The sequence below is a fragment of the Canis aureus genome, chromosome 1 (genome assembly GCF_053574225.1).
Source record: "Canis aureus isolate CA01 chromosome 1, VMU_Caureus_v.1.0, whole genome shotgun sequence".
Classification (NCBI taxonomy): Eukaryota; Metazoa; Chordata; class Mammalia; order Carnivora; family Canidae; genus Canis; species Canis aureus.
In genome coordinates this window covers 13903822-13931821 of record NC_135611.1, presented here as the reverse complement: position 1 = coordinate 13931821, position 28000 = coordinate 13903822, and the positions used below count along the sequence as shown (strand labels likewise).

At 40.3% G+C, this 28000-nt stretch overlaps 1 protein-coding gene across 3 annotated transcripts; it reads left to right on the top strand.

Annotated features, from left to right (window-relative positions):
• The first annotated feature begins 4998 nt into the window (after positions 1-4998).
• Positions 4999-28000, top strand: SERPINB12 (serpin family B member 12). 3 transcript variants are annotated; one of them, XM_077889368.1, is made up of 8 exons: positions 4999-5124; positions 16419-16593; positions 18874-19002; positions 19760-19900; positions 21641-21758; positions 23488-23630; positions 24592-24759; positions 25742-28000. In XM_077889368.1, exons 2-8 carry the CDS (start codon positions 16426-16428, stop codon positions 26144-26146), a joined length of 1272 nt encoding a protein of 423 aa, XP_077745494.1. In that variant the 5' UTR covers positions 4999-5124; positions 16419-16425; the 3' UTR covers positions 26147-28000. The 3 variants fall into 3 exon arrangements, with proteins under 3 accessions (XP_077745494.1, XP_077745573.1, XP_077745415.1); XM_077889447.1 differs by having other exon boundaries at positions 5026-5124; positions 16445-16593; XM_077889289.1 differs by lacking the exon at positions 4999-5124 and adding an exon at positions 5171-5379.

The following is a 28000-nucleotide window of genomic DNA, read 5'->3' as shown; positions in this document are numbered from 1 at the left end:
TAGATTACATTTATGAAATTCCATATAATGACTAATCTTTTGAAATATTTTATTACTATTATTTAAAAGTAGTATTATATTTGTGCACTTAAGGATGAGGTTTAGAGCATGAGGAAGCCCATTTGGCTGAAGAAAGGGAAAAAGAACAGCAATGAGAGATGGAGTGGTATGTCATTGTGGTTTGGATTGACACTTCCCTAATGACGAATGATGCTGAGTATCTTTTCACGTGCTTATTGACCATTTTGCATATCTCCTCTGGAGGGATTTCTGTTGAAATCATTTGCCCATTTAAAAATTGTGTTATTTATTTTGTTGAGATGTAAAGGATTGTTTATACAAATTCCTTTCCAGATACATGATTTGCAAACATCTTCTCCCATTTTGTGGGCTGTCTTTTCCATTTCTTGATGGCATCTTTTGCAGCACAGAAATTTTTAATTTTGGTGAATTTCAGTGTAGCTCTTGCTTCTTTTGGTGCTATTTTTTTGGTGTCACATGTAAGGAACCATTGCCTAACCTAAGGTCATAAAGATTTACTTCTATGTTTTCTTGTAAGAGGTTTTTCGTTTTAGCTCTTACGCTTACATCTGATCAATTTTGAGTTAATTTTTGTGTATGGTGTCAGGATGAGTCCAATCTCATTCTTTTGTTTGTGTGGTGCTCTGGATTTAATTTTGAGTAATAGGAAAAGATCTCATTGGTATGTTGGAAGCTCTAGGAATGTGAGGGCAAAAGTTAGCGGTCCAAGGTAAGGATGCAAGGACTCCTGGAGTATGGAGCCTAGGCTTTGTAAATACAGATTTAAAAACTCAACAAAACTGTATCCTTTGCTCTGAGGCATTAAAAGGGAGTATGGCTCAAAAGCACTAAAAACGAGGATTGTAGTGGCTGTTTCACAAGTGTATACTTATCTTGAAGCTCATCATTTTATATACTTTATGTATGTGCAGCTTTTTTTGTATGTCAGCTATAGCTCAATAAAGTGGTTTAAAAATAAATAAATTTGGAATTACAAAATAAAAGGACAAGTCAGGTCAAAAAGAATATGATTTCCTATTGTGATCAGATCTCTTGAATTATTGAGCAGAGGACAAATACATGTTGGGCTCAGCAAAGTGACTGGTGATGCCCCTTGTTATATCATGGATGAAACAGAGATGTGATCTTCCCTGATCCCTTTGCCACCAACTTTGATTTGTGGCTCTCTTCTTTGCACCCTAACTTCTACTGTTAGTCCCCTTTCTTTGTGGCACCAAAATTTGGAATTGACATGTATTTTGAGTCTATTTGGACCTTTCTTTTATCATCTGGTGTTGGAGAAACCAGAAGGCTCAGTAAGTTTTGCTGACCACACCAATGTTACACAGTGAGGAAGTCTGACAAGAAGAATTTCTGCAAATATCCTGGTGCTTCCTTTAAGTTCGAGCATGATTATTAGATTGAACTGATGCATTTATTTTCTGTTGTTGGGGATTTATTGATTGATTGAATGATTTTAAAGATTTTATTTATTCATGAGAGACACAAAGAGAGGCAGAGACATAGGCAGAGGGAGAAACAGGCTCCCTGCAGGGAGCCTGATGCAAGACTTGATCCTAGGACCCCAGGATCATGACATGAGCCAAAGGCAGACGCTCAACCACTGAGCCACCAGGTGCCCCTGTTGTTGGGGTTTATACATAACCAAGTGCCCTTAGACTTATTAGTTGTCTAAGGACCTCACAGTATCTGAAAGGAGAAAGTTCACTTGAGACAAATAAAATGAGGCAAACCCCTGACTTAACATACAGTTATTTACTCTTTCCTCAAAGTCCAAGGTAACTGAATTAAATTTTATAGGAATAAATTCTCCTTGAAAAATTTTCCTTCATTTCTGGCCACTATTTAAACTAAATTATTCTACACTCTTGGAAAGGCTGGGACTACAAGCCATTCTCTCTGTAGGAAAAAGAAGATCAAGTTTCTACATATACCAGGGTCATTTCTTTTCCCTTTGCATTGTTTCCTTTTGGTGACCATGCTCTTCTCAGGGGCTCCCATAATTGCTCACAGCAGCCATGGCCAAGACCATTCCAAAGACTCAGTCAGAGCCGGTAAAAAGGTGTGAAACCAGAAAGCATATGTTCTCCCTTCCTGTGCAGTTTTTCCGTACACCTAAAAAGGCTCTAAAAAAATCTATTAAAAAGTGTGTGTGTGGGGGGGGGGAATGAAAGGATGCACAAAATGGTTACAACTTCTTCAACAAAACTGAGTAAGCAAAATGAAACAAAACAAAACAAAACAAAACAAAACAAAAACAAACTGAGTAAGCACCAGTAGGTGCTGCATGTCACAGTGTTTTTACCACCATCATCTCCAGAAACAGGGAGACGGCTCTAGGATGTGGAGGAATGGAGGGCACCAGGAAGGGATGTGTGGGGACACCAAGGATTTTGGTTTCTTGTCTGGCTATGTCAGGAACTAATATTTATCCTCTCCATCTTCTCCCTCTCCTCATTTCCACCCACTCCCTCTGCTTTCAAATAAAATGCCAGTAAAATCCTGTCACTCTATTTGGACACTCACATCGATGTCTAGTGTGTGGTTTTTCTAAGTGATTTCTATTCCTGGAGTTCCCTGGGAGACAGATGGCGGTGGAGTGGTTGTTCTCCCAGAGACCCCCATGGTAGAAGGGAGAACCAGTTGGGTAACTTCATGGATAACCCCCCACGTATACTGTGTATTTTCAGTCTAATTTTGTTTTTTTTTTTTCAGTCTAATTTTGTACACTAAAGTAACCAGATTAAATTTGTGTGGCTCATCTTCTAAATTTTGAAATGGCATATCCTATGTACATTGTTGCTGGCCATCAGGGGTGCAGAGAGTTGCTGCAAGGTGGAAAATGCAAGAAAACTAGGCTCCAGCCATCTTCAGTGTTTCCTTAGGAATACTCTGAAATTAGGTGGTCAAACCCCATCCTCATCCCCAGGGGAGAGACTAGTCAAAAGATGCTCAAAACCTGACTTGAAGGAAGGGCATCTGGGTAGTTCAGTGGCTGAGCATCTGCCTTGGGTCATGATCTCAGGGTCCTGGGATGCTTCTCCCTCTGCCTATGTCTCTGCCTCTCTCTGCGTGTCTCTTGTGAATAAATAAATAAAATATTTTTAAAAAATCTGACTTGAAGGAATTGTAGATGGTCGAAATAGTCACTCATCTAGTTGTGCAGAGTAATGATTTGTGTGGAAGGAGTGGTAAAGAATGCTGACCTTTTTCATTGTTCTCTCAGGGACCTTTTTTAGCAGGGAGAAGGTTTGTCAGGATTCAGGAGAGGAAAAATGGTTAGTAAAGAACAGTGGAATGGCAGGTCCTTCTATGGTGGAATTTCTCTGTAATACATTTGACATGGCATAGTGAGGCATACAAATGTTCATAAATTCTATCCATTAATTTAATATCTAGATATCTGTGCTAAAAAGACCATCTGAGATTTAGATAACAGGCTAAAACCAAAACTTCTTTTTAGTAGCAGTATTTATATAAATTGGAAACCACCTAAATGTTGAATTAAAAAGAATGGATGAGTAATTTGTGGCGCACTCACATAGTCATTAAAAGTAATTCTTATGAACAGAATTTTAAAATATGGAGAAATAATTAGGGTGAAATATTAAATAAAAAAGCAAGACTTAAAACTACAATGTAGTGTGAATTCAACTATGTAAAAATGGAATGTATAGAAAAAAAGAAAATTGTAATTTAATGGGCTTGTAATTACCTTTATTTTTTATTCACATACTAAATGTCTTTAATTTTCTCAAATAACATGCATTATTTAAAATTCATTTATAGTCTACTCTCCCAAATTTCTTTTTTTAATGTTTTCATTTATTTATTTGACAGAGAGAGAAAACACTAGCAGGGGGAGTGGCAGAGGGAGAAGGAGAAGCAGGCTCCCCAATGAGCAGGGAGCCTCATGTGGGGCTGAATCCCAGGATCCCGGGATCATGACCAGAGCCGAAGGCAGATGCTTAACTGACTGAGCCACCCAGGTGCCACCCAATTTATTTTTTTTAAAAATTTTATTTATTATTTGAGAGAGCAGGGGGAGGGACAGAGAGAGAGGGAGAGAATGTCAAGCCCTAATGCAAGGCTTGTTCCCAGAACCCTGAGATCATGAACTGAGCCAAAATCAAGAGTCGGATGCCAAACTGACTGAGCCAGCCAGGCGCCCTCACTATCTCAAATTTCTGACCATCTTTCTAAGTCAAAACTTTTATTGCATTTATAGTTGTGTTCTCAGTTATGCTATTATTCTGTGGGATAAATATGACTTATGTAAGGAACCCAATTTTGTATTTGTAATTTATATGCTACTTTAAGTTCCTTTTGATTCTCTGATTCTCTGGTTTGTAGGTTAGGAGTTCACAACTTTAATATTCCATGAACTGCAGGGTTTTCTTCAGTAGTGGGATTAGGTCTTCATTTTCGATGTAATTACAGATAATATTTTCTCCTCAAATTATGATTCTCACTCAGTCATGGCTCAAGGATGGGTTTTCATAGAACATCATGTATACTGTTCTGTTGCCACTCAGTCAATCCATTTTCTGGGAGTGGGCTGGGGACACACTAAAAAAAAAAACATTCCTCTTGGGTTTTGCGTATTCCATTTACAAACCATGATCTCATGGAGTTTTACAGTGCTGTAAGTTCTCTGTAAGTTGTTTGGGGAGAATAAGGAACAGAGATAGGAGTCCAGGCCTTTCTAGCCTCCCTTTTTAAAGGTTTCTTCTGTAACGTATGGTTTCCTGAAAATAGCTGGCTGTGGGACAGCTTATAAAGAGAAGCTGTGCCAGTGGAATGCTCTATTCTCAAGGAGGGATAACAGATTTAGAGATAATCACTTCAATCTAAAATTTGTTGAGCTAATAACAATAAATGTGTCTCCCCTCCCACCCCCTGTCTTATAGGTTAATCACTGTGATTCATGGTCATAATTAGAAAGTCATAGAATTACTCAACATCTATCCTTACCAGTTTTCATAGGCTGTAGGACTTGGCTGCTCCCTCTTCTGTGTGATAATTGAATTGACTTCATCAGAGCACAAACCTAAGCTGGGGACAGTCCTCACTGGCTTCCAGGTATGTATCGGGAGAGGGCAAGCATTTGGTGGTACAGGAGCCTTTGGGATAGTTGTTCCAGTGTTGAAGCTAGATGTTTGAGGATCTTTATCCTTGTGCAAGAGTGCAAGGCAGGTGCTACTTTATCATCATATCATCCTGCTACTTTCTAGCATCGTGACTGCGAGCAACTGAATGTGTCTGAGTCCCAACTCCCTCATTTGTCTGTTGGGAAAACAATGTCTTCCTCTTTGGCTTATTGGAGAACTGAATGAGGTAATGATGTGGAAGGGTCTGTGACATATAGGGTCCTCTGTAAATGCTTATTACATCTAGATGCAGGTAAGACAGTCTGGGTTGTAAGCTCCTACCGCATTAGGCACCATGAGTCAGGAGCAATCATCCTCTTGTTCACTGGATATGCCTGACACATCGTAGGCACTCAATAAATTTACCAAATGAATGCCTGGGCTATTATTTTACTGGGATACTAGAGAGGTCTAGAGTTTTGCCTGGGATTAAGGTCAAATGCAAATAAGTATTTTTAATTTAAGAAACTGTATTTCTTATCTGTATTATAACATTTGTTTTGTGTAAGGAGAGGTTATATATCCAAGGATATAAAAATTTCATAGGTGTTAAAAATGATGATGTTTTGTCATTTAAAGCAAGGATCAACAAAGTTTTCAGTAAAGAACCAGATCGTAAATATTTTAGATTTTACAGGCCATATGGTCTCCTCACAACTACTCAGTTCTGCCATTGTAGCTGGAAAGCAGCTGCAGACAGTAGTAAATGAATGGGCATGGCTGTATGTCAATAAAAATTTATTATAAAAACAGGCAGTGGACTGGATTTGACCTGAAGGCTCTAGTCTCTGAAACTTGATCAGAAGGTGGAAGCCCTGATTTACAATTGCAGAAGAAATAGATGTCATATAGATTTGGCTAAGAAATGAAAAAAACATTTATGCTGTACTAATTCTATATAATTATACTAATAATAGGAACATTTGTATAACAGGAGCAGGGAAAGACATATTATTCTTTTTTTTTTATAGATGAGAAAATTGAAGTGCTAGAGGTATTTGCTCTAGATGTCAGGCTAGTAGGATTCAGAGTAGGGTCTGGAGCCTCTGATTGCCACTGTGCTGCTCTTTCTGTGTTGTATTCTTTGTCATCTTATAGCTTTGGTCATCTTTGTTCTCTGTGTCTGTCTCACTGGGGCAGGCAGTTGGTGTTGTTTGAAGCCTGGAGGCTTCAGTTTGGGATCGAGGAGAATGGAGGGCTTTGATGGAAAGGGTGATTGCAAGTTTTAAAGCAAACTTTTGTGTATTTTAGTCTTTATTATTATTGTTTTTTTTGTTGTTTTAATGGTATATATATGTATTTTTTAAAAAAGATTTTATTTATTTATTCATGAGAGAGAGAGAGAGAGAGAGAGAGAAAGAAGCAGGCTCCACGCAGGGAACCTGACACGGAACTCCATCCCGGGACTCCAGGATCACGCCCTGGGCCGAAGGCAGGAACCAAATCACTGAGCCACCCAGGGATCCCCTGTATTTTTGATTTTATATCTTGTGGCCCAGGCTTTTAAATATGAAGGATAAAATAATGAATGTATGCTCAACTGTCTACTTTGGGTAAAAGATTTATTTTTCATTAGTTCAAAGGCCTACTATGCTGATATTTTCCCAATGTACGTTTTGTTTCCTCAGCAACGTGAGGTAAAATTAGATGGAAAAAGAGCCTCTTTAGGATATTTCAAAAAGACTACTTTTATCATAACAGAAGATGTTAATCATATTGTTTTGTGTCACAAGCTGGCAAAGACTTTGGTGAATCATTCTGGCATTCCTGAATTTTAAATCCAGGAAGAAAAGACCAGTTACTAAAGAGTTAAAAGATTGGTTCATAACTCGTGATGAGTTGTAACATACCTAGGAGGAGCCATCTAACTCTACACTTGATGAAATCATATTCTTACAGCCTGTTGACACAGAAAACCTTTCTAGCTTGCCTTGAATAGCAGCGCTGTCAGGGGAGTGACCTCTCCAAAACTCCTTTAAACTCTAGTATAATTCTCTGATGCTTTAAGTCACTGATACTAGAGAGACTGACTTTCTTCACTCAGGTGAGATTGTGTATGCAAAATCACAAATGATGTTGGCATGTAGTAGACACTCAACGAATTCTCACACCCTCCTTAGTGATTCATTACATTACCTTAATATTTAGCTACAAATAGTGGTAGATTTCATCATTAATGATTGAACAATCATACCACACCAAATTTTTAGGCTTGTAGGGCACAGTCATCAGTAGTCAGATTTTGTTGGATTATTTGAGAGGATAAACAGATTCAGTCCTGGATTAAAAACAGTCTAACAAGCTTTGAATCTGCTCGGGCACCCAGATGCCCAATGCGGTATGAATATCAGCAGCCAACAACAACATATGTGACAACCCCAAATCCAGAAAACCAGACCAAAAAAATTACCTTACTGTGCGTGTGAATAGTATCCTTTCTGAAAGGTAATGCTGGACAGCAGCCATGTGAAATAGTTATTGATCAACTAACATGAATTAACTGATTACATATTAAAATTTTCCAACCCCTCATAAGTCCTAACCAATGATGATATTCAACTGAAAAATTATGGTTTTTAGAATCTTGTGGAAGAATTTAGAGAAAAACCCCACGAGCATTTTTCAAATGAAATAGTGAGGAGAATTAACAGCATATTTGTTTTCTATGTTCACTATTGATAATCGAGAGACCTTCTTGATGCTCAGCTATGAATTTTCATTGGTCAACATCTTACCTTATAAAATGGGCTTTTACTTGTTTCATTTCACACTAGCTGCGTAAGTAGCTTACATTCTCCTTATACATATAGTGTAGATAAGCAGTTTATGTTCTCCATAATAGCAATATCCCCACTTTAAAAAGTTTTCTTTCAAATTTCTCTAATATAATAATATTTGTGGAATTGAAGCTCAGAAATACTATTGTCTGAAAAGAAGCTAGCAAAGGGAGACAAAGGCTGTCAAAAAGGGAACCTGGCCAGAGAGGAGTCCTCATTCTGTCCCTAAATTATGTCAATTCTGCAAGTTTTCACTCTTTCTCACTTTCCTCTAGTTACAACCTTTCTTCCCGATTCTTGGACCCCAAAACAGCCTCAGATATTATCTGGCTCAGTTTTATTTATTTATTTAAAAAGATTTTATTTATTTATATGACAGAGAGAGAGAGCAAGCACAGGCAGGGGGAGCCGGTTGTAGCAGAGGAGGGAGTAGGCGAAGTAGACTGCCTGCTAAGTAGGGAGCTTGTTGTGGGGTTTGATCCCAGGACCCTGGGACCATGACCTGAGCCGAAGGCAGATGCTTAACTGACTGAGCCACCCAGGTGCCCCTCTGGCTCAGTTTTAAAACTTTTGTTTTTTCAGTTGTGGAATATATTTGTCCCATGAAAACTTTATTAAAAGCCTGATAAGAAAAAGGGGAAGGAAGGAAGGCAGAGAGAAAAGGAGGGAGGGGGGGAAAGGAAAAAAATGAGGTATCTGGAGCTCTAAAATTCCTTGAAGAAATGAATAGGACAAATAGAAGAGCATGTCACATGGTGTGGAGGCAAAATTGGACAGACTTTCTGGAGATATTGGCACACAGTTGATCAGTTCTTTGCTTCCTAGCAAATTAGTTTTCTTCTAGAAAGCACTCCTCATGCCATCTCTGTCAGTAGACCTTGATCATTTCCACCCACTGATTGGTATTCAGCTATTCTAGTTGATAAACTAAATAGTAACCCCCCATCTCCAACCCAGGACTGCTAGAGGGAAAAAAAAAAAACCCTCACAAATAAGCAACAAACAATAATAGCTTAACATGCATTTTGCAGATTCTGTGTAATAAGCGAAGAAAAGTTAGAATAACACAGAAATTGAAGTATAAGTGAATGTCCAAAACAATGGTTATATGAAGTAAAATTGTTTTCTTCTCTAGTGTAGCGATTTGAGTTGAAAGATGCGGGGCAGCCCCGGTGGCTCAGCAGTTTAGCACTGCCGTCAGCCCGGGTTGTGATCCTGGCAGACACAGGATCAAGTCCCACATCGGGCTCCCTGCAACGAGCCTGCTTCTCCTGTGTCTCTGCCTCTTTCTCTCTGTGTCTCTCATGAATAAATAAATTTAAAAAAATCTTAAAAAAAGAAAGATGTGGATCAAATATTATGATGAGTCCTCTGAAAAGAGACCCAATTGGAAAGAGTAAAGAAAACATACACATAGTAAGTTAAATATTTAACTCAGTGGAGAGCATAGAATGTATGAAGTTGTTTAAAAATATATATACCATATGTTTGTCTTCTTCTTTTTTCCTCTTTAATCAATTAATGACAATTTTACCTTGGATTCCAAAATGGCACTTGGAAAAGTGCCATCGTGGGAGGGGCAAAGTTCCTATATTTCCATTCTTGATGGGGTGTGGATTGAAACTTACCTGCCCAGCTGTTAGCAGCAACTCTAAAGGCAAGAAGGTAAATGTAAGCATTGCCTAATATCATTCTTAACAATGAACATCGCATTGGAAAATTATTTTAAATCATAGAAACCCAAAGGGGATTTGATTGAAACCAAAGTATATGCTATTCTGATGAAGTCAATGTCTTTTTAAAAAGAGAAGTTTGTTTTATGATGTGTTGAATTTTTTGTAAATGTGGCAATACTTGCTGGGAGATATTAGAAACATCTGTGATTTCACTTGTCCCCCAAGTACCCGGTCAGATGTCTGATGTAGTTGATTGATTTTCTAAAAATGTGGATGTTTGAATAATTTTAAAAATCTTTACATACTTGACAGATTGAATTTTATCTTTTTATTATTCCTATAATATAAAAATGGTATAATATTTAGAATATCTGTATTTTAAATAATATGAGCTTACATTTCTCTTTTGCAACCTGAGTTGGAAATGCTTTTGATTGTATCTTTCACAACTATTTGTCTTTAAAGATTGCTTATCATTCAGTTAGCTTTAACTAGATCTGAAAATATATACTAGCAGTATAGCATCTATGTGTGTCAAGTTGGAATTTCATTCTTGGGTTATTAATAGCTTTGTGGGAATTATGAAAATCATAAGATATGAAATATTTTGGGGATATATTTTTTCTTCCTATTGTGAAGGAAAGAACCCCAGAATATTTTGAGTTGTTAGAAAATCTATCTCATCGAAAGTTTTACGTTTCATCTTAAAGGAAATCAATTTAACAAGTGAACTATCTCTAATGCAGAAAAGTAATCAAAACTTGATTCCGCTATGTAGCATCTCTATTGATTGAATGTATGCAGATTGCGTATGAAACACTGAATTATCATCTATAATTTCAAACGTTAGAACTATTTACAGGGAAAAATGGCAGATGTTAGCAAATAAATCCTTAAAAGCTTTGAAGCGCTCTTATGTGCCACAATTTGCATTCTTTACTGATGAGATACAAAGATGAATATAAAACTTGGAACCAGCCTGCAAGAGAATTATGCTTTGGCAGCAAAGACAGAAATATAAAAAAATAATTACCTCACAGAGTGATAAGGGAAACTGAAATATGAATGTTGTGTGTTTAATATCTATATACCTAAGCTATGATCACAAGATTAGAAAGCACGTGGAAAATAAAGTCAACTGATTTGTCAATATTGTGGGAGCAAAATTCAAATTTATTGTGCAGATTGTAGAACATCATTAATGATACCTGATATTTTGTCATCTGCACGATAAGTTTGAATACGAGAGCCAAAGTCCTTTTACTTCATGACAGGTTAAATAATGGATCGCTTACTTGGAAAGTGTTATAGACAAAAATATGATAATATTTCTATTGATATCAAAGTGAGTTTTTTCTTTTTTTTCTGAATAAAGATTGCCAATTAGCCACCCCCCCTCTTCAAAGTTGTGGTCAATGGGAGGTGATATTGGGGAGAATAAGAATGAATGACCTAAGTCAGATCTAATTTGGGATAAAGTTGTTTGCAATCATGAAGTTCCAATCTATGTTTATGGTATATTTCCAAAGGTTTCAATGCAATCTGAAAAAAATTTTAGAGTAAATGTTCAGTCTAGAGAAGCAATCTCCCAGTAGATCAGAGGAGTCTTGGAAGGACAACCTGAGGCTGGAGATGCCCCGTAGAGGCGAGGTAGTTCAGAGTAGTCCTGATGGACCCTTGGTGTTGGCCATTGGTCAGAGACACCAGTGAAACCAATAATACATGTTTTATTATTTTATTATCATTATTTTACCTTATTATTTTCTTATTTATTATAAGAACATCTTCCTGTCAGGAAGCTTTATTGTGTGTTACTAGAGCTGTGGTCTTGGAGAACACAAGTGTTACCTTCTCTGGATGGCAGCATGATGTAGGAGGAAAGAGGGTGACTGAAGTGACAGATTTCTTGACCAGTCGTGCAACTTAATGATTGGATGTAAAGAGAGGATAATTTCTAATTTACAGGATTGTTTGAGTATTAGGGACAACATTTGTGAAATACCAGGCACATTGTAGACATATTAAATGGTAGCTATTATTATAAAGTCATTGTAGGTGGAGTAGTGCTAATTCCTTGAGATGAATGGATTTTTGGGGGATCTTGCTATTTTAAAGATTTAAAGATTATTTCAAGTCTGTTCGGAAATAATGATGACTGAAGTAAATTATGTACAAGTTTTAAGTTGTAGCTTATTAAGAAGTAGCTGACATCAGCAGTCAGCTTTCAGACTTAGACTTTGCCAAATAGAAAGTTCTTTGTGTGGTGGATGTTTTCCAGAGTGGATTTACAGTACCTCCTGTTGATGTTTAGGGAGCATCCTAATTGCATCTGGAGGCTGAATTTCATTTTGAGAGATTATTCCTCAATTTTCCATGTAATCTTAGTTCTTGTGTTAAACACAAATAAATTTGCAGTGCCTTAAAATTTGCTGCCATGCTTAATAATACATCTACAGTACATTTTAACATTAAATTTTAGACATACATATAAAATTTATGTATAAATATATATGTACATAAATATATAGAGAGGTTATATGTTACTATATTATCATGGACTCTTCTCCTACAGCTTCTTTCACTCAAGTTTGTACTTGTGAGATACGTGTTATCATGGGGTGACGATAGTTCACGCAGACTCATTGGTGTGTATGTTCCATTGTATGACTGACCCACAAATTGTTATTTACCTTACTGATGATGGACATTTGGTTTGTTTCTGAGTTTGGGCTATTATGAAAGTGTTTCTATGAACTTATTTATTATACACACCACTAAGTTTAAAGTCTGAAAGTTATTTTGCTACATACCTCTAATATCTGATACAGGTAGATTTTCATATAATGATGATTAGATCTCTACTTTCCATTTATTGTTAAGCTGGTCCCATTAGTAAATCCAGTGGATTTGGAGACGGGTTTAGTTCTACTCTTTTTAAATTAGTCCTGATAAGAAGGGATTTTTGATAAGGACAAGAAAACTGACCTTCGAACTTTTTTTTACTTTATTTTTTGTTGTAACAACATAACATGGCTTTTACTGACCACCAAAGTTAATGAAGAAGAACAATGTTAAGTGGCTTTAAAAATGTTGAAAGTATTATATTTTTAAATTGTCTGCTTGAATATTATTAGAGTAATACTAGAATAAGTCTTGATAAGTGCTATTTGAAATTTTTTTCTTATATAATACTCTCATGCTTTTCCATTTCTTTTTTGATGATTGTATTTATTTATTTGAGAGAGGGAGGGCGAGTGTGTGAGCCAGCATGGGAGGAGGGGCAGAGGGGGAGATTCTCCAAGCAGACACCCTGCTGAGCATGGAGCCTGACACAGGGCTGCCTGACACGGGGTTCCATCCCATAACCCGTGAGATCATGACCTGAGCCAAAGCCAAGAGTTGGACACTCAACAAACTGAGCCACCCAGGTGTTCCTATTTTTTCCATTTTATTTTGTAAATTAATACTGGACTCCTCAAAGCTCTTACACCACCACTGGAGCTGCTTCTATTGCTCTATCTGCTCTATGAGATGGTGAATTTCTCAGAGGCAGAGATTGGGTCTCATTCAGCTCATCCTTTTATGGGCAGTGACCACCCTCATGGGAGAACTTTATAAATGGTTATTGGGTAATTCGGTTACTGTCAGATTTAGCCAGTCTCTAATTTAAAAACAAGCAAAACAACAACAGCTTTCAGAAGGTAATTACCGGATGCCATTTCAGTTAAGTTATTAAATGCTCATTTTTCTTTATTTTAGAGTTTTCTATAACACCAGGAAAGGTTTCCTGAAATAAATGTTTACATACAGTCATCCAATATCAACTACACCTTTTTGGATATCCTTCGACAACTACCATTCTTACCCCTCCCTTGGAAGTTTGGGCAGAATTAAAGCTACATAGACTCTGGTGGAAACTTAGAACCAACCACAGGGTAGAACCAGATGGGGCTCAGAAAAGGGATTTTTTTGCTGGGTGAGAACATGAGAGTAGCTGGAGCCAGGTTAAGGAACTCATGAAAAGTTAATAAAATTTAGTGTAGATTCTCTGTTCTTTATGCACCAACAGGAAGAGAGAGTTTAGGGGTGCACTGGAGCTCCTAGAGTGAATAAGGGTAGCAGTAGAATTAGAAAAGGGTGCAAAATACAGTGTATTCTATAGAGCAGGCCTGGGCATGGAGAGGTCTGAGCCTTGCTTTTCTCTTGGCCAGCTTTGTGATTGTGTGGAAGTCACTTTGCTGCTTCTGGCCTCAGGTTTTTTAGTCTCGAGAAGAATGGAAGGAGTTGGCCTGCATGAGCTATCATGTCCTTTCCATAGTAGGTAGGACTCTGGTTGTTCAGCTCTGTGCAAGTCATGCCAGAAAGGAACACCCTTCCCCTCTAGTGCCAGGGGCACATCCTCACAAAGAACCGGGGTAAATAGCTGGAACGTTTAAAGAGCCAGGTTGAGATCCTTCAACTTTCAATCCAAATCCCATCTTTTCCTTTCGTATTGTGCTCCTAGTCTTTTATAGTAGTAAACAAATAGCCAGAATATCCAATGCCTTTTCCTTTGATGGCAAAGATTTTGATCAAATAGCCACCTCCATTATATGACAAAGACTTTAAAAATATTAGAATTAAAAAAATATATTAGTATTTTTTTATCTGAAAATTTGCAACTTCACACAAGCCTGTGCAATTCCCTCAACTCAGACCACCTTGAATTTATCTGATTTCTCTACTTCCTCAGTAAATTTGTTACTAAATGGGTAATTCCAGCCACTGTTGTAAAGTGAACATGTTGGATGTGAATATATTTTTCCAGATAAAGAATGTAGATTCCTGAGGTGTGAAGCATTACTGAATTCCCAGGCACACTCAGGACATACATGTCTTGGAAAATACCTCCCTGAACTCAGCTTTACCACACAAAATGAGAAATACTTATGTCACTTACAAATTCAGCAGGGAAAAACATGTAAGCATAAAAAGGGACTCTAAGCTGAATGGGGGTGGTGGTGGCGGGAAACACCAATATATAGTGGGCATGTGTTTGGCCAGCCTGTCCTATATGGAGTGAGATTTAGTAGAAATGGTAGATACAGCACAGAGAGCACTTAGTTTAGGTCAACATGTGTGATGCGATTCTTTGATTCTTTTCTCATCTGGAAAGAGGGAGTGACAATCTACCCAATAAAAGTAAGCTAATATATATAAAACATATGTCTGGCACTATTTAGAAAAATATCTGCCTCTCTCTGTGTGTGTCTCTTCATGAGAGACACACACAGAGAGAGGCAGAGGGAAAAGCAGGCTCCATGCAGGGAGCCTGATGTGGGATTTGATTCCGGGACTTCAGGATCATGCCCTGGGCCGAAGGCAGGCTCCAAACCGCTGAGCTACCTGGGGATCCCCTAATGTTATTTTTTTGAATGAGGTTTTATAGACTAAAAAAGCCAATGTTAAGCTGAGAAGATGCTAAAACCAGTGTACACTATTCAATTCAATGCAATAATAATTTCTTAATGCTTACTATGTGCCACATGTCTGATGATAAAAAACACAAGTGAGTGGGCTTATATTTCCATCTTGGAAATACAAAGAAAGAAAAAAAAGGCATTTCCTTTGAGAGGGATAGTCCAAGGTGAGATCTACATAATATTTTCTTGATACTTTTGGAACAGATCACTGGAAGGACAAGGAATCTGTTCTCAAGGAGTCACTCTCTTACTTTGGTTCCATATTACCTGTGACTCTACCCTGTCAAAAGAAAGTATTCAACCTAATGACTTCTAAAACCCAACATCTTTCAAGGTCAATGATCTCTTAAACAATATTGATGACTGGCTGAAGCACCTCAGGTCCTACAGATTGCATGTGGAATGGGTCAGAGGAGGTGAGAAGGTGACAAAGGACATGACTTATGACAATTTGTTGGGTATATCCTCAGTCCTAGGACATTGAGGGGAGAGTGCTGGAAAGGGCTTAAACAGAAACAGGTATAGCCTGTGGAGAAGGAGGTGGAATAAAGGTTTCTTGATTGCTAACCTGACCATGAGGACACGGTTACCTGTAACTTTGTTTTACTTGAATAAAGGCAGTCCTACCACAATAGAATTGTGTCCCCCAAAGACATGTCTAAGACCTAATCTCTGGTACCTTGAATGTGTTCTTATTGGGAAGTGTGGTATTTGTAGCTGTAATCAAGTTAAGATGGGGTCCTCCTGGATTCGTGTGGGCCCTATTCCAGTGATTGGTGTCCTTATGAGAAAGGGGAAATTTGGACTTGCACAGAAGACAGTGAAGAACACCACATGAAGATGGGGGCAGAGATTAGTGATGCCTCTACAAACCAAGGAACACCAATGGTTGCTGGCAACCACCAGAAGCTGGGAGAGAGGAAAGAAACAGATTTACCCTGACAGCCTCCAGAATGAACCAATCCTGCCAACACCTTAATTTTGGGCATCTGGTCTCCTGAACTGAAGAAGAATACATTCCTCCTATTTAAACCACCTGGTTTGCGGTGGTTACCACAGCTCTAGGAAAGTAGCTCACATCACTAAATGAAAATAGATCTCTGTCTGTATCAATATCAATATGGAAATCAATATCTATACAGCAGGATGACGATGGCTCTAGTTTTCAAGTTTTTAATAACGTGTTGAATCATTGTATTTGATTATATTTCATGTATGTAAAATGAGTACTATGGATTTATCTCCTCTGATCATCATGTTCTCTCTCTCTCTCTCTGTTTTATTTTGTTTTTGGTTTTAGACTGTTTTCAGTTTCAGGATGGATTCTCTTGTTGCAGCCAACACCAAATTTTGCTTTGATCTTTTCCAAGAGATAAGCAAAGATGATCATCATAAAAACATCTTCTTTTGTCCCCTGAGCCTCTCAGCTGCCCTTGGCATGGTCCGCCTGGGGGCCAGAAGTGACAGTGCAGAGCAGATCGATCAGGTATGGATCTAGTACCTCTGGGTCCACTCTCAGAGTCAGACCCTTGTCCCTCTTTGACAAGCCATGCTGCTCACTGAGCCTGGGGCTTGGAAGGAGGCTGCATCTGCCCTGGAGCATTCATTTATGTCCTGCATGTTCTCTCTTCAAGGCTCTGCCTCCTTTGTAACATTTCTCCACCCTTCTCAGTCTCAGCTTTTCTCAGTCACCTTCTCTGTCTCTGTGTGTCTGCATGTCTGTCCCTCTTCCTCTCTATAATTATCCATGCTGATACTGCTAGCAATATTCTTTTTTTTAAAGATTTATTTAAAATTTTTTTTTATTTATTTATGATAGTCACACACACACACACACACACAGAGGCAGAGACATAGACAGAGGGAGAAGCAGGCTCCATGCACCGGGAGCCCGACGTGGGATTCGATCCCGAGTCTCCAGGATCACGCCCTGGGCCAAAGGCAGGCGCTAAACCACTGTGCCACCCAGGGATCCCTGCTAGCAATATTCTTAATGTGTGTATGTGTCTTCTCTCTTTCATTCCATAAATAAATATTTAGTAAGCACCAATTATGTACCCAGTGGCTAAAGATCTTGGAGTCCTCCCTGACTCCTCTCTTTCTCTCCCACTTTACATCAAACTCTAACTCAACCTCTTTTCTCTTAATATACATCCAGAATGCTGGCACTTCCTTCTATGTCCCTGAGGCCTGACCCAATACCATCCTTTCTAACCTGGATGCAACTTTCTCATGGGCTTCCTTGTTTCTGCTGACAGTTTGTTCTCAATCTATCTGCCAGAAAGATCCTTTAGAAACCTCAGTCAGAGCCTATTTCTCATCTTTTCAAAACCTGGACTTCCAATTTGGCTAATGACAGGAGCCTGAGTCCTTACCGTGGCCATGAAGGTCTTGTATCTGAATTCTAGACAGCTAGGTGACTCCCTCTATCACCCTGTCCCCTCCCCACTCCTCCAGCTACACTGGCTTCCAGATTCCTTGGGTAAGCATGCCCACTCCTGCCTCAGAGCCTTTGCTCCATTCCATTTGCCTCATGGCTTTTCCCCCAGACAAGTGATCTATAACTTACTTTCTCCTTCAGGACCTTGATCAGAATTTACTTCTCAACCAGGCCTACCTTGAACTCTCAATCTGATGTTGCATCTTGACATCCAACCCTGTAAAATTCCCTCTTCGCCCAGCTACTTTCCCCCACATGACATTTGCCATCTTCCAACACAATGCGTACAATAATTCATTACTATGTGCCTCCCCTACTAGAGTATAATCCCCCAGATGGCAAGATACTTTGTCATAGAACAGAGCTTGGCTTATATTAGCCATCCAATACAAATTTGTAGAAAGAATGAATGAAAGTGACAGGAACAACTTGCCGAATAAACTATAGGCTCCTGAGGTTGGCCTTATAACTTCCCTGGATCTCGCACATGTCACAGAGGTTATATGGGAACCCCACTGTTGCCTTTAATATGGAGGAGTTGAATTCTTGGATTAAGGTAGAATGTGTTTGGGGTCATCATTCTACCTTATTCATTTACTTTGATTTAGAATATTATTCCATTAGCAAAACTTAGCTTTAGAGTGTGGTTGGCATCCTCATCCTCCATGAGGTTTCAGATGTTCTTTCTCCAGGCACCTGGCTTTCGCTTGTTCAGGAAAACTGTGCTGAGCAGTGCAAGATGTGCATTTGTATCTTACCTTTCTGCAATGATCTGTGTAACTTGTCTTTTGCTGTTATCACTTGCTTGTTTGATTGGAAGGTCTAGATCACTGCTAACACAGATATAATTCGAATCTCATAAGTAATTAAAAAAATTAGTAGCCATGAGAAAGTAAAAAGAAATGAGTGAGACTAATTTTAATAATATTTAACTCAATACATCCAAAATATCATATCAACATGCAATCAATTAAAAAATGTAAATGAGATATTTTACTCTTTTTTTCATACCAAGTCTTCAAAAGTCCAGTGTTGTGTTTTACACCAACAGTCTGCCTGGCTCAATAACCACATGTGTTTCATGGATACCTTGATATTCTTTTAGTTTGATTACATTCACTCTTAAATGCGGACCTGAGGGTAGCATGCAGTTCACTTTCCTTCCATTCCACTTCACAACCAAGTCAAGAGAAACATCCACTCCCCTTGGAACTGTTGTTGTTTGACTATGTAATCATTGTCCCTCTCACACTATAAAACTGTGTTTGAAACAGACTTCCTGCTATTCATATTTTCTAAGAGACTCCCATAATTGTCATCATGCAGGTCCTCCACTTCAATGAATTTTCCCAGAACGAAAGTAAAGAACCTGATCCCTGTCTGAAAAGCAAAAAACAGGAAGTGCTGGCTGACAGCTCTCTGGAAGCGCAGGAAGAAATAAAGGGGTCTCTGCAGGTGAGCCACTACAAATTCCTGCCCCTCTTCTTATGAACTGCTCCTTCTGGCTGTGCTGTATTTGGCAATGGTTACTTATCCCCAAACGTTAGGTCCTGGCTGTCATCAGCGGCAATGTCAAGAGCAGGAACACCATATGACCTCCAATTCTTTTCTGATTCTGTATCTTATGTGTTGTTGGCTGTAAGCTAGTTTCCTAAAGAGTAGGATTTCGTATCTTCTGCTCTTCATGATAAAGACAGTTGAGCAAAGCCCCATTACTTATCTACTTTTACAGGGTACAGGTCCCCAGGACGGAGCATGGTTGAGGATGAAGGGCAGTTAGGGGTAGGAATCAGCTGTGGGAGTCTTATTTCTTTCTCCAGTTTTCCCCTTTCTAGTTCATGGGGTAATCTACTGATGCACAAAACTTTTATTGGTTGTCTCATACCAGGAGTGGGAAAGATATTCTCCAGGTTATATATTCCTCTACCTTAGAATGTTTAAGAGGAGGGCAGAGAGGTGGTTGTCTTTTTCTTCTATCTTTTTGAATATAGAGAAAAACAAGGTGCGCTGATCTAAAATATAGTATGCACTGCTGAGTCCCCGGGTGTATTGTTCCTGGATGACCTTGACACCAAGTGGGAGCCGTGATCTTCCCCTGGGATCACTTCCAGCCCTCCATCCCTCTCTTCCTCTCAGCTTGCTCCCCCACATGGTAACAAAGTGAAATGACTCATTTCAGGATCAGGTCACATTTTCTTTCTTCTTTTGTCAGGAGGAGTCTTCCAGTGATGAGAGTGGACTGCTCAGTTGCTACTTCGGGCACCTTCTCTCCAAGATAGACAGGATCAGAGTTGATTACACCCTAAGTATTGCCAACAGGCTTTATGGGGAGCAGGGATTCCCCATCTGTTCGGTGAGTTCGGTGTGGCTGATGATGAAAACTATCACACAGCGTACTATTTAAAATCAGTTGAGTAGCTGGATCACTCAGCTGGCACCTCTGGACAGGAGGATGTGCTGTGGACTGGGGAGCTCCCTGGGGTCCCCTGTCTATTGTCCTTCTGGGTTTCAACGTGAGCGGTGTATGAGGCCTGTTGTGGGGGGAAAGAGGGTCATGTCACTAATAGTTTTCAGGGCACGCGTGGGTTTGGTAATGGCCTTGTGTCTTGGGATGGTCTTTCCCAGTAAAGGTGCCTTGCAAATGCACTTGGTAGCTCTCCTTTCCATCTCTCCGTCCGCCCCCAGCACGCCCCTAAAGTCCCCTTTCAGGCCACCAGCGGGCCACATCTCAATAAAACTGTACTCACGTAGCAGCACCGAGATGCGGTGGAAGGAGACTGAGTCTGGAGCCAAAAGGCTCATGGCTTGTCCCTGTGGCTGAGCAGCGTGTGCCTCCAGCGAGGCGCATCTGAGTCCAGGCTCCAGCTTCCTCTGTCACCACCAGAAGGAGCCACATACTTAGCAAAGGACACGAGGGGTGGGACCACGGGCAAATGTGTGATGCAGTTGGTTAGGCTGGTCCGGGGAGGGCACAGGCTTAACCTCCTTTAGCCAAAATAAGTATGTTCTCCCGCAACAGAAATGAGATTGTAGATGCTGCTCTTTTTTTTTTTCTTTTAAACTAGGCTTATCGAGTTATAAATTCACATATTATATGATTCATCTATAAAAAATGTACACCCGAGTGGCTTGGGTATATTACTTATGGCTTTTCAAAAAATTGTGGTAAAACATAATGTAAGAGTTGCATTTTTCACTATTTTTTAAGTATACAATTCGGTAGCATTGAGCACATTCACCATGTTGTATAAACATCACCCAATTTCCAAGACGTTTTCATCGCCCCAGAAACTCCAGAACCATTAAGTAGGGTTTTAATTGCTAAAAATAGAGGCATTATATAGCTAAGTCTCTCAAGTTACTTAATATTCAGGTTGCAGTGTCTCCATAAATGGGTTATATCCAAGGAAAAGGTATCTGAGGGAAAGGCTTGTGCCCTTGTAACTGTGGACTGCTTTATGAATCAGCATTCTTTTTTCTTTTTGTAAGATTTTATTTATTTTTGAGAGAGTGTGAACAGGAGGAAGGAGCAGAGGGAGTGGGAGAAGGAAGGGAAAGAATCTCTTTTGATAAAAAAAATAATTTATGAGAGACATAGAGAGAGAGACATAGAGAGAGAGGCAGAGACATAGGCAGAAGGAGAAGCAGGCTCCCTGCAGGGAGCCTAGTATGGGACTCTATCTCAGTACCCCAGGATCATGATCTGAGCCAAAAGCAGACTCTCAACCAGTGAGCCACCCAGGTGCCCTGAGGAGAAAGAGTCTTGAGCAGACTCCATGCTGATCGCAGAGACTGACACGGGGCTCCATCTCACGACCCTGAGATCATGACCTGAGCTGAAAACAAGAGACGAGCGCTTACCCAACTGAGCCGCCTCGGTGCCCCGTGAATAACCCTTCTATATCCTAAATTGTCACCACAATGAGTGTAAGGCCTCTGGCTAATTGAAAGTGGGCATAGATAGAGACCACATGCATCCTGTTTAAATAACTGGGCACATCTCTCACTTGGCTTCTCTTGACTGCCTCATGCCTAACTATCATCACGGTTATCTGATTTCATTGCATTCTTTCTCTTTATACCAATTTAATAGGAATACTTAGATGGTGTGATTCAATTTTACCACACGACCATTGAAAGTATTGATTTCCGAAAAGAAACCGAAAAGTCCAGACAACAGATTAACTTTTGGGTTGAATCTCAGTCCCAAGGTAAGAAAGCCCAAACGCATTGTAGCTGGTGTTCTTTTCCACTTAGAGGAGAAAATTCAGGCCAGTGTCTGAGATTGCTAGTCTGTCACGACCAGGCGCTCACTTACATGGACCACGTTCAAGGCCATTTGGCAGGTGCGAACAGTCAGACACTTAGATGCTGCGCTGCTTGCTGTTGCTCTTTTGCTCCAAGAGGTGAAATCCTTTCAGCCAAGCACATGCCAGCAGGATGTTAACTATTTCCATTTTGTTAAAAAAAAGATCAGTAGAAAGATTGTGAAGAGTGGGAAATGGGGACATAATAAAAGCCCAATTTTTATCAACCTTTCATTAACTATATAGGTGTTTTCTGAGTTAAGGAGGGTTTAGAGATACCAATGAGAAGTGAAACTAGAAACTTTAAGTTCAATGGAATAGTTTTTTTTTTTAAATATGAAACTCCCCTGTCTGAACTCATCTTGGGAGAAGTGACTAAATCCAAAATTATTTCTCCTTGCTTGGTCCAAATGCCACAGAAATTCCTGTTCCTTCAGGGTTCCACTCAGTTGCCAAAAGGAAAGTGCGTTCGCTGAAAAAATTCATACTAAGCCACAAATATCTCATTTTTCCTAGTTAGTTAACTCTCCTGGAGTATTTAAAGTGTAGGTGATGCCAACATAATCTATTATTATGGGGTTTAAGTGGAAGTGCTACAGTAGGAAGCTTTACTCATCTTTAAGGACTCGGCATGCATTCAAATAGCCGATGGATTGGTACTTTGCGGTGGAAAAGAATGCTGGACTATAAATGGATGACAGCATGGGATTTTCCAGGCTGCTCGGTGGCTGTGTTATGGTGAAAAGAGCCTCAGAGCTGGGCCAAGAGCTAGAATCTGGCCCCAGAAATGATCTCAGCCAGCCTTGCTGAGTTTTGACATGTGGCCTTACCTCTTACTGGCTGTAGTTTATTCCTTATAAGAAAAGATAGCAATACTTACTTCTCATGGTTGACATGAGATGGAATGAGAGAGGACACACGGAAGGCCCTATTCATATATCCTGACTAGGCCGGGATATAAAAACCATATAAAAACTTATATGCATTTTTGTTTGTATTTAAGCATACGCCTTTTGCTGTGATGAGCGCTTGAGGTAGGAATTTTACACAATAGCTCTGTTTCTCGAAGAGGTTATAATATAATCAGGTGGCAGGGGCTACTCTGAAAGTTAAATCATGACACAGGATGTCCGATAGCAAGTTCCCACCACAGTGGTTCAGTGAATCGAAGGAAATTCTCTCTGTTTCAGTGCTTTAGAATGGGTCCCTCTTGGGGTTGAGTGATAGCGTTTCTCCCCCATCAGTTCCACCCTCACCTCCACCACACCCAGAACTGTGAGTCTTGTCATTTTCTTGGGTTAGTTCTCTCTCTCTCTCTCTCTCTTTTTGTAAATATTCTTTTATTTGTTCTTGAGAGACACACACAAAAAGGCAGAGACACAGGCAGAGGGAGAAGCAGGCTCCCCATGGGGAGCCCGATGCGGGACTTGATCCCAGGACCCCGGGATCACGGCCTGAGCCAAAGGCAGATAGATGCTCAACCACTGAGCCACCCAGGCATCCCTCTCGAGTTAGTTCTTGAATCAGACATGCCATAGCCTTGGGGATGGGAAGCAGCATTAAGGAAAATCTGTCTACATGAATACCTCTGATACAACTCATACTCAGGATATTCTCTGAAACCTTTTTAAAGGTAAAATCAAGGAACTTTTTGACAAGGATGCTATTGACAGCACAACCGTGCTCGTGCTGGTGAATGCTGTTTACTTCAAGGCCAAATGGGAAAAATATTTTGACTCTAAAAACACAGTTGATGCACCTTTCTCTCTAAACGAGGTAAGATATTACAGCACATGGTTTTCTAGACATCCCACTGATAATTCCACTAAGAAGTACAATTTGCAGGATGTATAGTCAAATTTAGAACTTAGGTCTCTGGGTTACAGCATACAATATAATAAGAATATTTTGTTATTAGCAAAAATCAGTACCTGAATTTTGTTGACCACCTCATTGCCAGGTACTGCGCTGAGCATTTTCCACTCATTATTTCACTTGTTCCCTAAAATATCATTATGAAAATGGGTGTTATTATTTCAATCTAGGAGTTGAGGGAAAAGAATGCAAAGGTTAGGTTACTTAGCTAAATTCATGCATTGGCATTCACATCTGTATTTGTCTCAAGAAACCCGGGATCTTAGCCCAGACTGTAGAACGGAGGAAAGGAAAGGATTGGATCCCACTCCACCATCTGTTAGCTATGTCACTCTCACAAGCATTGTTCATCCTCATCTGTAGACTGGTGACGTCTCACAAGGTGTCTGGGGTGGTGCCCTGTCATCTGATGGAAGCCTAGGAAAAAATGTTGTTTTTTAATAGTACATGATTATCGTTTAACCAAAGTTTCAACTGGCGCTGGGGAGGTCATTCAGGCCAGTGAGGGCAAGGGGTCAGGTGAGGCTAAGAGACTGGGACTGGGTGGGGCAGGCATGGAGGGGGAGCATGTGGGGCTTGTTTCCCTGGCTAGGGTAGGTTGATGTCTGGATGGACAGTTTACCAAGAAGTGACCTTAGGAGCTGAAGAACCTATTAAAACCATGCGAAAATAAAGTGTTGGCAAAGGAAGGGCTGACTGATCAGTGGGCCCAGAGTTCATAGGTTAGATCACTGGCATGACTTAAAGCTTCTGGTGAAGACCCTTCTCATGAATGGAGCCCTGTTCTCAGAAGAGAAGGAAGCCACGTGAGCTTGTGAACTTACTCGGGCAGTCCTGTGATTTTCTGTCTTGTCCACTGCAGAATGAAAAGAAGACTGTGAAGATGATGCACCAGAAAGGCCTATTTAGAATCGGCTTCATAGAGGAGCTGAAGGCACAGATCCTCGAAATGAGGTACATCAAGGGGGCACTCAGCATGTTCGTCCTGCTGCCTCCTTACTCTGCAGATAACGTGAAGGGCCTGGAAGAGGTAAATCATCACTTGCACATCTCTCCAAAATATGTCATCTGTCGATCTCCAGAGAGGGAGAGGGGCCCTATTTACCATTTACCTTTCTGAGGAAGGATGGCACCTCAGCTAGCAGATGTATCAGAGAGTATATCAGAATCTGAATTCTGTGAGATAGTTCTTCCTCATTGATTTAGAAAAGAACAAATGCCAAAAGCATTGGATAGGACTCACCTCTCCCATTGCGTAGCTCTTGGCAGTTGTCCTCTGGACCAGACCAAGGAATCATCTGGATGCAGAGGGATGTGAGAATTGCTACAAATGAAACTTCTTTTCCTTTTCTCTGAATAGCCTGATTTCAGTCAATCTCTTGATTGAACTATTCTGCTATGGGTCACATCACGACCCTTCAGCTGAAATCTGTTTTTGTGTGCACATGCCTTGAGAGAGTGGAGACACTGACACCGTAATAGATTGCTCGTGAGGTGTGAATCAATGAAGGCTATGGAGGCTTGGCTGTATACTGTTCTGTGCAGCGAAGATTTGGAGACAGAGGGAGAGAGAAATACCTGGATAGTGATCACAGAAATGGCTGTTATTCAAAATGTATTGTGTACTAGTGCTATGTTAAATATTTTACATACCTTGTTTTGTTCAACCCTCGCAATAGCCTAATGATATTCACTTTATTTTTTAGAAGAGGGGATTGAACCTCAGAACGTTAAGGCTTGGCCAAGCTCACCCAACTTGGTTGACTGACCTTTGCTGGGCTTTGACATTCAGATACCAGATGACACTAGAACTAAACCATCCTATGACTTCTAAAGAGGAAAGAGGTTTGCTTTGAGGAATTTAAATGAAATCAGAATATTTTGAGGCTTAGGGAAGGACCCAGAAGATTGTTATACTGGCTGTTGAAATAGGCTCAAGCCCTTTAAAGTAATTGGGACATCCTCTGCAGGATCATAATCTGACCCTACACATTATTTCCTTCCTCTTATAGCTTGAAAAGAACATCACTCATGAAAAAATAGTGGCCTGGAGCAGCTCAGAGAATATGTCAGAAGAAACAGTAGAGGTTTCCTTCCCGCAGTTCACCCTGGAAGACAGCTACGATCTCAATTCTATTCTACAGGACATGGGCATCACGGATGTCTTTGAGGAAGGGAAGGCTGATCTTACTGGAATCTCTCCAAGTCCCAATTTGTACCTGTCAAAAGTTGTCCATAAAACCTTTGTGGAAGTGGATGAAGATGGCACCCAGGCAGTTGCTGCCAGCGGGGCTGTTGGCATGGAAAGGTCCTTATCTTCCGGGGTGACATTTACTGTTGATCATCCCTTCCTCTTTTTCATCAGACACAACAAAACCAAAACCATTCTCTTCTATGGCAGGGTCTGCTCTCCTTGAAAGGAGCACAGTGTCTAGTACTTGGGAGCTGGAAGAAAGTGGTGGTATGGTCCCCCCCTGGCATAACATGGGCATTTGTGTTCTCATTGATATCCAAAGCTGACCAAATTTTATCACAGCTCTATGCCTCCTTCCTCCAGACACTGGCCCGTGCTTGTCCTGATCCTTCTCTCACCCTGTAGCTGACTTTCATCTATGTCCATTAGTATCGAAGACTCTGGTCCCTCCTTAACCTTTCCCTTTCACCGCACTGAGCACTCAAGCATATCATTTCCCCTCTGTGACCTACAGGTCAATGTTATCAAGAATGTGACTGACGTTAAGTTCCCTACCTCCTTATGAAGGAATCCTGAAAGTTCATTAGACCACTTCTAGGAGAGGATAAACTCAGAAGCCACTTTAACATGGGCAGCAGGAGGAAATGTTTAAATGGAATGTGTCTTAGAAACTCAGCTCTGTTTCTACTATAGTTAAAACCATGGCCCATTGCTGGGCAAGATGTCCTGCCTCTTCCTCATAGAAGATGCCCCGTAAGGTGCTTCTCCTCCGGGAGAAAGTAAGAGGATTTATTACTGAAGAGGATTTAAGTGAGAATACAAGGACAGAAGCCTGCCCTGACCAGCACTCATTCTGCACAGAACAGGATGCGTTTTGTGAATCTGACATTGACCCAGGAGAGCGGCAATGGATTTAAAAATTAGTCTCAGCTTTCCTTATTGAGTCTCCTAGGCCATCATCATGAAGCACGATCCTCTGTGTCTCCTTCACCCCCTTCCTCAGAGAATTCTCCTCAGTAGTTACCCCTAGATACCCAGCATGTTAGGTAGGACAGGGGAGTGCTGCCTTCACCTCAGGCTGCTGGTCTCCCTGGCCCTCTCTGTCAGGAGTCTGGCCATGTGGACCTATTTCCTCCTGGAGGCCTCATGCCTGGTCACATTCTGAGAATAGGCCTGGGTCTGGGCATGATGCATGTGGAAACTTCTGTCAGGAAGGCCTTGGCTTCATATCAAGCTCTAGTCTACTGAAAGCCTGATGCCCGAGTGTTCAAGACTCCAGGACCTGGGACCTTCGTTCTCTGATATGTCTGTCTGAATTCTTGATTTCTGCCTTAGCTGAATGCTCTGTAATGCCTACTAACAATGCCTAACTCCAGGACGTTGCCAGTCATTCTGTCAAGGTGAATTCCTGGTCTTGGTCATGGTTCTGTTTTCTTGTCCCACCCTATGAGCATCATCCTCCTAGTTGTCGGTTAAGTGTGGCTGTGGCAGTTTTTGGAGGAGGAGGTACGTTAAGTTCAGCGCTGTCATGCCGCCTCCCCTCCAGCCCCCTTTTCCTCTACATTAATAATTGCTTTGTGCTGTGAGGGACAAGTTCCATATTCCCCATATAGGCTTCTCATCATCAAGGTTGTTTGTGAGTATAGAAAAAATTCTCACTGATAATGTAAGGCAGCTTGAGGTGGCTCTTCCAAGTCCTTGCCACAGAATGCATGTCCCATGGTCAAATATATGTCAGGTAATCAAATATATAGTCTCTTCTGTGTTTCCTTTTTGGGGTTGATGTTTTGAAGATTCTGTGCCTGGCCTGTTATCACTATTGGATACTGAGCTGGAAAACTATGACCTATGTGGCATTGTCTGGCCTTGCTTATGTTCTTATTCTTTTCCTTGATAAGCACATCTTTCATTTGTATTGGTATCTCTCAGAATTTTAATCATAAAAGGAAAAATGTATCTATTTACAAAAATGAGAATGAGATTCTTAAGTCTTTCTGTGAATCAGTGAGCAGACTCTTTACTAATCTTCCATTGATTAAAATGTTTTTTCTTAGTAAATAAAGCACTTTTGTAGTTA

What these genes read in the sequence shown, in the direction of transcription:
- SERPINB12 (XM_077889289.1), top strand. An exon ending in GTGCAGAGCAGATCGATCAG is followed by an intron (nt 16,594 to 18,873) that starts GTATGGATCTAG and finishes GTCATCATGCAG; the next exon opens with GTCCTCCACTTCAATGAATT. An exon ending in CACCTTTCTCTCTAAACGAG is followed by an intron (nt 23,631 to 24,591) that starts GTAAGATATTAC and finishes TGTCCACTGCAG; the next exon opens with AATGAAAAGAAGACTGTGAA.